The 11,988-nt window shown below is 35.8% G+C and overlaps 1 protein-coding gene across 1 annotated transcript; it reads left to right on the top strand.

The window, feature by feature from the left end:
- Positions 1 to 9,319: 9,319 nt before the first annotated feature.
- On the top strand, positions 9,320 to 11,501 carry LOC110315365 (selection and upkeep of intraepithelial T-cells protein 6-like; the record flags this gene model as incomplete). Its single annotated transcript, XM_021189442.1, has 2 exons — positions 9,320 to 9,683; positions 11,211 to 11,501. Coding segments are annotated over 2 exons (655 nt in total), but the record flags the coding sequence as incomplete, so codon positions are not given.
- Between the last annotated feature and the right edge of the window lie 487 nt (positions 11,502 to 11,988).

The following is an 11,988-nucleotide window of genomic DNA, read 5'->3' as shown; positions in this document are numbered from 1 at the left end:
ATACTTTTAGACAAGTTTCTTTCTTTTTAGACAAGCTTCTTTCTGTCTTTTTCTTTTTTTTCTTTTCAGAAATACAATTTGATGAGAGGAAGTGCTTTAATGGTAGTGGACAAATGACTTCCTAAGTTACATGGTGAATTTCAATTTCATTTTTCCCATTTACTAACTGAAGGTGTATTCATTTCTAAAATTTATTTTTAATTTATTATTATCTCATATATTACCTCATGATCTCAGTTTTCCCACACTCCTCGCCTCTCAGCCCCTCTTCAACTTTCCTCTCTTTGGCCCCCCTACCTCATCTGTTCCTCCTCTGTTTCCCTTCAGAAAAGGACAGGCTGCCTGAGAGATTAACCAAAAATGGCATAACAAGTTATGGCAAGACTAGCAATTCCCTTCATAGCAAGGCTTGACCAGGTAATACAATAGGAAGAAAGGAGTCATAAAAGCATCCAAGAGAGTCAGAGACAGACCCTGCTTCCTCTGTTAGGAGTTCCACAAGAAGACCAAGCTACACAACCATAACATATATGCAGAGGGCCTATGTCAGACCCATGCAGGCTCCCTGATTGTTGATTCAGTCTCTATGAGCCATATCCTTGTGATATCATTGACCCCTCTGGCTTCAACAATTTGAAGAGGTATTCTTGAGTACATAATTTATCTTCTGTGCCATGTTTTCCTCTGTTTCCATTCTACCAGTATTGAAGGGTATAGCAATGATCTAAATTGTTCTCCTCATCCTTGCATAGATACTACTTTACCTACTAACCCATCTTCTTTTTATTTATTTTATTATTATTATTATTTTCTTTATTTACATTTCAAATGCTATCCCGACAGTTCCCTATACCCCCCCGCCCCTGCTCCCCTACCCACCCACTCCCACTACTTGGCCCAGGCCTTCCCTTGTGCTGGGTCATATAAAGTTTGTAAGACCAAGGGGCCTCTATTCCCAATGATGGCCGATTAGGCCATCTTCTGCTACATATGCAGCTAGAGACACGAGCTCAGGGGGTACTGGTTAGTTCATATCGTTACTAACCCATCTTCTAAGCTTCTTTCCTGGTCTAGATGTACATATGTGATAGAAGTTAGGATCCACATATGAGGGACAATATATAATGTTTGTTTTTCTGAGCCTGAATTGATTTGCTGAAGACAATATTGCTATTATGAACAGGGAATATGTGTATATATATATATATATATATATATATATATATATATATATATCCAGTATCTGCATCCATATCAGTCAGTTTTTGTTTTAGCCTCTCAGAGAACAGCCATGCTAGCCTGTTTTCTGTAAGTGCATCTAAGTATCAGTAATAGTGTAAAGCCTTGGTATCTCCCAAGGAGATGGATCCCAAGTTGAGCTGCTCAATGTACTGCCTTTTCCTCCATCCATTCTCCATTTTTTGCTGCAGATCTTACAAGAAAAAACAAGTCTGGATCAGAAATTTTGCCTATGATTTGGTAACTCCATCCCTTTACATGAGGCCATATCTATTTAATACTGGTGGACTCTTCAAGTTCCTCCTCTCTCCACTGTTGGGCATTTCATCTAAGGTCACTCCCACTGAGCCCTAAGTCTCTTATCTCCCAGGTCTCTGGTAATTTCTAGAAGGTCTGTTCACCTCCAACCCCATGAGGTTGCAATTTCCATTCATTTTGCTGAACCCCTGGGTTCTCTGCTGTCTTCCTCCCATACCTGATCCTGTTCCCCATTTCCCCTCCCTCTCCCCTCTCCCACACAGGTTCCTCCCTTACTCTACCTCCTGAATTATTTTCTTCCACCTTGTAAGTGAAGTTGAAGCATCTTCTCTTGGGTCTTTCTGCTTCCTAAACTCAAGTTCTGTGGATTTTATCCTAGGTATTATGTGCTTTTTTGGGTAATACCCACTTATTAGTGAGTACATACCATTCATGTCATTTTAGGTCTGGGTTACCTCACTCAGGATACTTTCTAGTTATATCCATTGGCCTAAAAACTCATGATGCCCTCTTTCTTAATATCTTAATAGTATTCCAATGTGTAACTGAACCATTTTCTGTATCCTTTCTTCATTTAAGGGAGATCAGGTTGTTTTGAGCTTCTGGCTCTTATAAAGAAGGCCACTATATACTTACTGGACGACATGTCCCTGTGACATGACTGGGCATCTTCCGGATATAAGCCCAAGAGTGGTATAGGTGAGTCTTCAGGGAGACATATATCCAGTTTCCTGAGCAACCACCAGATTGATTTATAGAGTTGTTGTACCAGTTTGCAATTCCACAAACAATGGAGGAATGTTCTTTCTGCACACCATCACCAACATGTGCTGTCACCTGAATATTTTAGCTTAACCATTCTGATTGGTGTAAGGTCAAATCTCAAGGTCCTTTTGATTTGCACTTCCCTGATGACTAAGGACTTTGAACATTACTTTAAGTGCTTTTGGGGCATTTGAGATTTGTTTGTTGTGAATTCTGTTTAGCTTGACCCATTGTTTTTCCATTGGATTATTTGGTTTTGTGAAGGTTAGCTTCTTGAGTTCTTTATATATTTGGATAATAGCCCAACATAGAATGTGATGTTAGTGAAGTTTTTTTTTCCTCCAATCTGTAGGTTGCTGATATGTCCTATTGACTGTGCCTTTTGCCTTACAGAACTTTTTTAGATTTATGATGTCCCATTAAGCAATTGTTGGCCTTAGAACCTGAGGCATTAGTCCTGACAAGTCATATTACATTCTTAGTGACTATTGTAAAGGGCTTTGTCTACCTATTTTTTTCTCAGCCCATTTATCATTTGCAGAAAAAAAGGCTGCATTTGTTTGAGTTAATTTTATATTCAGCCACTTTGTCTAAGTTATTTGTATTTGTCAGCTGTTGACTTCTCTGGTAGAATTTTAGTGATCACACATGTACATTATTATATCATTCATAAATTGTAATACTTTGACTTCTTTACAATTTGTATCCCCTTGATTTCCTTTTGTTGTCTTTTTGCTCTAGTTAGTTTTTTGAATACTTTATTGAATACATGTGTTGAAAGTCAGCAGCCTTGTCTTGTCTCTGATTTTAGTGGGATTGCTTAATGTATCTCTTCATTTAATTTCTTATTTACTGTTAGTTTGCTGTGTATTGCTTTATTATGTTTAGGTATGGGGCCTTGAATTCCTGTTCTTTCCAATACATTTAACATGAAGGAGTGTTGTATTTTGTCAAAGGTTTTTCAGACTCTAATGAGAGTATCATATGATTTTTTATTATAGTATGTTTATATAGTGAATTATGTTAATGGATTTTCATATATTGAAACATCCCTGCATAACTGAGATGAAGCCTACCAGGAACATACCTGTCTTGTCAAAAATGCATTAAAATAATAAAGCTTTTTTAGATGCCATATTCTGTAGATATCTGAGGTTTTGAATCATCTAATTTTTTATAATACATATCAAAAAGTAAATGTTTCTTGTTTCAAGCTATTTCCTATCCAGTCAAGCTAGGAAGCATATTTCTTTGATAAACTAGACTACTATCTGACATTATCATGAGTTGAAATCTTTGACTATTAACTTGTATTACTTAATCATTCTGAACAGCTAGTAATAGTGTTTTTTAAAAGTACTGAAATGAAACATTGCATTTTCAATGAATTGCTTAAGTTCAATACCTTTTAGAAGAGTTGAACTAGAATATACCGTATGTTGTAACAAAATAACCATAATTTTTGCATCAATATACAGATATATATATACCAATGTAAGCAAATATAACTTTAATTTATTATACAAAATTTTGGATATTCAAAAATCTGTATGAATTTAAGTTTATTGGCTTATAAATGCTCTTTGCTTTAAGAGTTGATTCAATAATCTACCCTTTTTATTATTCATATGTCATTGCTATATCTTTCTATACCACATTTTTTCTTTTAAACCCCTTTCCCCTAACCTAAAAAAGAATAGAGAAAAAGAGAGAGAGAGAGAGAGAGAGAGAGAGAGAGAGAGAGAGAGAGAGAGAGAAATCCTCCAGTCCAGCCTCTTATACCTAGTATTCCCTACTTTGTTTTCTCACTAATAAAGAACTTGTAACCAAAACCTTTAAATGACAAGCACCCATCATCCAAAGAATGGCCATAACCTACCTGCCTTGACTTACATGAATGGGGCATTGCCCTCTTAAAATTGATTTTCACTTGGAGCATTGCTTTCCTTTTGGGAGTCCCAAAGGAAATTGGGGAAATTTCCAAATTTTAAAAAAGAAAATGCCACATTTACTGTCTAGTTTCTAATCTCTATGAAAATTCATGCATAAATGAAGTTCTGAATGGAACAGTCTGAAAGACTTGACCAAATGAGCTAGCTGATTTAAAGTTATTGAAAACAAGTATTGAAGGACGAGCAGCTGAGGCTCTCTGAGACTGGGTTACCTGGGCTGCTTATTTTGTCAATTCTGCCTCAATTTTATTGGTATGTGGTCCTTTTTGTAAACCTTTGCAATTAATAAACACATATGGAATGTGCAATATGCATACATCAATTAAAGTTGATTCTCTGTTGTTTGAGTAGGTGAAAGACATCTTGCTCTAGTTTTGACTATACAAAAAACTACAATATAAATCTCCTTGTTATATGAAATGATGGCATGTAATAAGTCATGAGGACTCAGTAGACAACAAGTTTTATTGTCTAAACATAGACATTTAAATCTCAGCTAATCTCACAGCTGCATCTATGTAGAGGAATCAGCATATATATTACATGTCTTGTTAGTCTTCTTAATTTTTTTTCTTTCTGTCTTCAGAAGAAACCCTTAGGTAGTCTGCCACTGGCTTATTTCATTTCCAACAATATGGTTGGAAAACACAGCTTTTCTTTCCTGTTGGAACAAATGAAAAATCTCCTCACCAATGCGACATGCTTCTTTTCTCCCACTCTGAAATTAGGACTTCTATTGGCTGAGCTAATTAAGTGGTCCTTTCTAAAAAGACCCCAGTCCTCTTTAACGGCTATGCTTCCTGAACATTTGAAAAGTTTAATGTCAACAAAATACCACTTAATCTAGTACTTGGAGATTCTTCATTCCCTTTCTGTTCTATGAGCACCTTCTTTAAATTCCTGTTAGATTTCCCCAAAATTGTTTGTTCTGCAAGTCTGTGATATATCTGTGACAATTCCTATGCAATAGCATCCAAAAACAATAGATAGACATGCCAAAGCATCATTAGCCCCAATCTACAAAGGCACCTCCAAGACAGTCAATGGGAGTGGAGTCTCTTGGTCCTGTGGAGGCTCAATGCACCAGCACAGGCAAATGCTAGGGCAGAGAGGCAGAAGTGGGTATCTGGGTAGGGGAATCATCCATGTAGAATCAAGGGGAAGGAGATCTAGAAAAGGGGATTTGCAAAGGGGTATACTGGGAAAAGGGATAACATTTGAAATGTAAATACATAAAATAACCAAAAAATTCAATTTATAGTCTCAAAAGCATACCCATTGCAATTCTGAAAATGTTTCAATACTATAATGCATCAACATGTATACATAACTCAACTCTTGAAACTCTACAATATAAACCATTTCATCTATTGTCTGACATTGATCAGACAATAATCAATCTGGGATTTTAATTCAATATATTGTATTTTTTGTGCAGACATTCTGATTTTTCATAACTCTGGATTTCTCTTATCCTCTCTGATGTCATCATAATTTCTAGATTGAACCCCTTTGAATGTTTCCTATTTTGATTCATAGATTCTTCCAATCTCTGTGTTCTGGTCTCTAATCTAGCATCAAAATTTATAGTGTCTCTTTTTTTTTCCAAGTCTACCTTATTTTGTTCTTCTCTAAAGAGGATATACAAAACTGTGATCACTGTGGAAAGAAAATAACCATTTGTAAGTGAAATAGGATCATATGGAATTCCCATGTACAGCGTCATTGTGTTTCTCTCCATTTTAACCATAAAAACGTTTTTCTTTTTTAGACTTTATTTTCTTATAGTCAAACCAAATATTTCTTCCTATGACCTTTATATACCCAACATCCCTTCTTTTTGTTTTCCAAACTCAATACTTTATCAGTTTAGACACTTACAACATCTCAGTTTGCACCTTGCTCTGACATTAGCTCCACCTCAGCTGTTCATCTAGTATATATTGAAGGATATTGTCCCTGTTCTGCAGCCCTTACCTATATCCTAACTCTGGCTGAATATATTCTGACTTCCAGGCTGCAGTATACTTCTCCCACATGGACCTGAATTGGACTGTAACTTTCCCATGGGCCACCTAGCTCTCTCTAATGTGCTATAATCTTGCTGTCCTTGGGAGAAACCACAGACACCGTACTGTGAGGGTGCACAATGAGAGAGCACATTTTTAATGCATTATTATATTTATTTATATTTCCATTTCTGCCCTATCTCCTGATCCACAATCCCAGAATTATTTAACCCACCCTCCTCCCCTTTGCATCTGACCCAGTAGGGACTTCTTAAAGGAGACATCTTTCACATTTACGTTTTCTGCTGCTTTCTGGCTCTGCTATACAACCACTTTTTACCAGGCTCATTTCCAGCATGGCTTCTGTGAAGCTTTTCTCCTTTGGGGCATTCCTGAAGCTCTGGTTTGCTTTCACTCTTTTAATTAAATTAAATTATTTATTTATTATTTTACACTCCATATTTTATTACCCCCATACCCTGTTCATCCTTCAACTGTTCCACATCCCATACCTCCTCCCCAGCCCATCTCCACATGGATCTCCCCACCACCACTCCACCTGACCTCGAAACACCATGGGGTCTCTTGAAGGTTAGGTACATCATCTATGAATGAACACAGACTATGCATTCCTCTACTATATGTGTGTTGGGGGCCTCATATCAGCTGGTATATGCTGCCTGGTCCAGTGCTTGAGAGTTCTTGGGATCTGGAAGAGTAATTGAGACTGCTGGTCCTCCTACAGGATAGCCCTTCTCCTCAGTTTCTTTCAGCCTTCCCTAATTCAACAACAGGGGTCAGCTGCTTCTGTCTATTGGTTCGGTGCAAATATCCACATTGGACTCTTTCAACTGCTTATTGGATCTTGCAGAGTGTGGTCATTCTAGGTCCCTTTTTGTGAGTGCTCCATAGTCTCAGTAATAGTGCCAGGCCTTGGGACCTCCCCTTGAGCTGGATCCCACTTTTGGCCTGTTGCTGGACCTTCTTTTCCCCAGGCTCCTCTCCATTTCCATCCCTGTAATTCTTTCAGAAAGGAAGAATTATTGGTAAGAGTTGTGACGGTGGGATACCCTCCCTCTCAGCGACCAGGCATCCTATCTGGCTATCCTGATTACACTAGGGTCTTCTTGGGTAGTAAGTTTGGATAACATGACTATTACAATGGATATTACCTGTTAACTGTGTGTTTTTCCTCCCTACTGCAAGCTCCTAGAAATAATGACTCTGAAATTCAAAGTATATTTAAAAATACCTTGGCTGTTAACTTTGGCTTGTTATCCAACTATCTCTTAACTAAATATCTCTGTTACTCTAATCTGAGTTCTGCCATGCTCTTTAACTTAGGACCGCTCTCATGCTTCTTTCCTCCTGGGAAATCCTCCAGTGCTTGACTATATCCTAGAATCTTTATTCCTACCAGAACTCCCTCCTTCTTTTTCTTGCCTCAGCTATCGGTCAATCAGTTTTTATTGATAAGTGATATATACATTCAGTACAAAAGAGATTCTCTCTACACTAAAGTTTCTCACTTTCTACATATGTTGTGTGTCTCTTTTCATTTCCAACTACTGAAAAAGAAATGTCTCTAGCAAGGGATGAGCTAAACACTGATCTTCAGGTATAGTAATATGTTATTAGGAGTCATTTTATTACTATGGTCCTTTAGTACAATATTAGTATTAGGGTTTTTCCCTAGGTCCATGACTCATCAGACCTCAGTTTCTTGGCCACTTCAGGGGTTTCAGGTAATTTTTCTCTCCTGGAATAGGCATTAAGTCCCATCAAAGTTGGTTGGTTGGACCCCTGATATTTGTATTGCTGTGGTACCAATTTGTTTACTAATTAAGATTTCCTTGTATGAATGTAAGAGAATGATTTTTTCACTCACCTATGGAAGGGTATTTTGATTACTTCCAATTTTTAACAACTATGAATAAGGATGATATTCATATTTGTGAACAGATTTTAATAAAGATGTACTTTACAGTACATTTGCACCACATTTAAAATCATATCTGTGGGAATAGTAAGCTCAATATGGCACTGTTAGAAACTTCCTAACTATCTTCCATAATATCTGTATCATTCTGCTTTGCTACTAGCAATATATAACCATTGTCTTGTTTTCTTCTAGTGACACTATTTTTTGTTGCCAGTGGTTTGGATTTCAGCTATTCTAATAACAGGCTGATAGTTTTTTGTTATTTTGATTTGAAATATTCTAATGCTACAATATTGAGCTATGCTGCATCTTTGTTTACTGTAGAATTCAGGCTCTGCCATGCTCTATTTTACTCTATATCACGAGGAACAATAGCTTTTAAGCTAAGTATTGCCCTGAATGACTCAATTTTATAGTACAACACTTTGCTAAATTTTGAATGCACATCCTGCTTTGGAATAACTGTATACATTTGTGCAACTAACCATCTTCACAAACACAGTATGAATCATGAGGGACAAAATTAATACAATAAAACATTCAACAAATGATACATATGAAGTTATCAGGGTATATCAGTAACACATGGGTACATGTCTATAACATAAACATATTGTAAGGCCCAGGTCAATTATTGAACCTCTCAGAGCAATGGAGGTCATAGCCCCACCATCTGTATGACAGAAAAGGTGAGGATTTAACACAACGGGGTAACAAGACCTACCACATACTTATCTACAATCATTGTGTATATATCTCAAGACTCATGGGATATGGACGCTTTAATATATCTGAATCTTCAATTCATCAAAATCTCTAATACATGACATGGCCTACTTATGCTAATATTTTCTCTGCTACTATCTTGCACATTACCTTGATATACCTTGAATCTAGCCTGTCTTGAAGTGGCTCATTACTTGCAGTAACTGCTGAAAAACTTCTCTAACCATTTGCAGTAACACTTTCTGTTTCTGATCAACTACATAATTATCACTAAGATACATTAAGAATAAACAAAGTGATCTTAAGTGGAGTGAGTATATGTGAATGTTTGAGAAAGAGGAAGAGAGGACGGAGGAGGGATCAGCGTAGAATAATTTCAATAAGAGGTCTGAACATATTTACTCATTCTCACCCCTGTCTTTTTATTATTGAAATCTTCCACAGAACAATTCACTGTGAATGGCTTAGAGAGTCCAGTCTTGGCTCCTTTGGGTGAAAACCTAGAACTCAGTTGTCAGTTGTCTCCACCACAACAAGCAAAGCACATGGAAATTCGCTGGTTCAAGAATCGCTATTCAGAGCCAGTATACCTGTATAAGAATGGTAAAGACCTGCTTGGAGAAATTATCTACAAATATGTAGAGAGAACTGAACTCCTGAAAAATGACATTGGGAAAGGGAAAGTAACCCTCAGGATCTTTAAAGTAACTAGTGTTGATAGTGGGTCCTACCACTGCTTCTTCAAAGATGACAAATTCTATGAAGAGCATATCATAGAAGTCAAGGTCACAGGTAGGCATGGATCCCTCTGCAACTGCTGTGTACCCATGATTCAAAACATATATAGTCTTGAGTAGATGGAAAATTCTTAGTGTTTAACTCTTATTGTGTTGATTGATTAACAAGATGATGTTTATGCATTTAATTTTAAATTGGATGTTGTGGAAGATCAAAAATGAAAATTACTGCAATGCAGAGAAGTTAGTTATATAAAGAAAAAGTTTCTTGTTATATCCAAATGCACTGTTAGATTTGACATCTTAATCAGATTCCTTTTGGATTGATTTTCCTAACCTTTCAAATATTTGTGACAACATTTTAGTATTTCCAGCTGAACAGAATTTTAAAAATATACTTTTCACTAAATAAAAAAAGAGTGTGTAGAGAGCTGAGAAAAATATAGTTAAAGGTGATGAAGTGAAATTATCAGAATATATTGTATAAAAATTTCATTAATGTAAAAATATCTGCTTACTGAAATAGATTTTTTCCATTTCTGTCCAAACCAATTAACTTACTTCTCATTGCCCAATTAATTTTTTTAAATCTAAAAATTTTAGCTACAAATTTCCCTCTTCTCAGATATAATGCTATATATGAAGTATGTATCCAATTTATATTCCTTTACTAACTCTGAAATATTCTAAAGGAAAAAAGAAGTGAAGGTAAAGTGGAAGATTTAAAGGAAACTGAAGAAATCCATGCCCGTGTACACATATATGTAGCATTCTAGAACCAGATGATTAATCTTTATTGACTGTCATGTAATAAAGGAACACAATATAGGCCACTGTCATGTTAGTAGCCATAAGTAGTAAAGAGCTACTATGTTAGCCAAGATTTAAACTATGTTCTTGATTCTAGAGACATTTTACTAGACAGATCAGTTTTGATATAGTGCCTTAACTCTCCATAAATTTCTTTGCCAATATATATCACAAAATTTGTCTCTGAAACTATACTGAAATTTTCAGACATGTTCAGTTTTTCTAAGTAAGTATAAACTTTACATAGCATTAATATATTGCCTTTTATATGAAACATATTTTACAAAATTACATAAAAGTTAAATACAGATAGTTTTAATTAATGTCACTCCATAGTGTTTAAAATAAAATTCATTTTTATAATTTGTTTATAGGCACTCAAAAGTAATTAATGACAATGTTAAAATAAAAACATTAAATTATAATTTTAATGAGGTTCAGATATTTATTTCTGTTTATCATAACCAAAAGACCAAGTTCCATTTCTATTTTAAGTAAATATAAAAAAATATTTTAAATAAATGAGTAACTAAGTGAAACAGGTTTTTTTCTCAGCTGACTTAATTTGGACATGATGCTGACTGCATCTTATATCCTTTCCATCTGGCTCTTACAATTATCACAAGTATCTTATGGCAAACAGAGTACTGTAGCCTTTTCACTATTTATCTTTTGAAACTGGGATTAAAATTGAAAAGAGCATTTATTTTTCTACCATGTCCTCTTCCATGTATACATAACTTTAGTATTTTCCTGCTTTGTTTTCAACCAGCTACAAGCTCAAACATAAAGATTCTTATGAATCCTCCAAATATCACAGGTGTGAGGTTGGAGTGTCATTCAGGAGGTTGGTTCCCACAGCCTCACATGGAATGGAGAGACAGCAAAGGAGAGTATATTCCAACTACATCAAAATCCCATTCACAGGATGAAAATGAATTTTTCAACATGACAATGGACCTCTTTATTCAATCAAACTCCCACTGGAGTGCCACCTGCTACATTCAAAACTTTGTAACTCACCAAGAAGAAAGCATAAGTATTGTCCTACCAGGTAAAATGTGTATTTTTTTCTTCACTAACTGCCACTGTCACAATACTTATTATTCTATTTCCCCTTGACTTGGTTTCTAAAGACTTATTTTCTCTTGGCCTTACTCATTACTTAGATTAACATCTCTTACTTTCTTTGATATATTTATTTTATCATGCTTTATCTTTCACCAGTATTGATTCCATTTATTTCACTATGATAAAACATAATGATCATAAATAAGTTGGGATGGGGGAAGAGTCTATTTGGATTATGCTGCTACATCCTAGTTCATCACCAAAGGAAGATAGAACACGAGCTTAAAATCAGAATTTGTAGGTAGGAAGTGAAGTTGAAACCACAGAGGAACACTGCTCACTGGCACCAGCCTTCTCTGATTGGATGTGCTTACCATATTCATCATTAATCAAGAAATGGGCACAAATGAATCTGATAAAGACAACTACTCAATTAGGGTTTTTTCTTCCCAGATGACTCTACTTAGGTTCAAGTCAAC

Source organism: Mus pahari, unplaced genomic scaffold (assembly GCF_900095145.1).
Source record: "Mus pahari unplaced genomic scaffold, PAHARI_EIJ_v1.1 scaffold_10318_1, whole genome shotgun sequence".
NCBI lineage: Eukaryota > Metazoa > Chordata > Mammalia > Rodentia > Muridae > Mus > Mus pahari.
The sequence above is the reverse complement of the archived record's forward strand: the minus strand, read 5'-3'. Positions and strand labels throughout refer to the sequence as shown.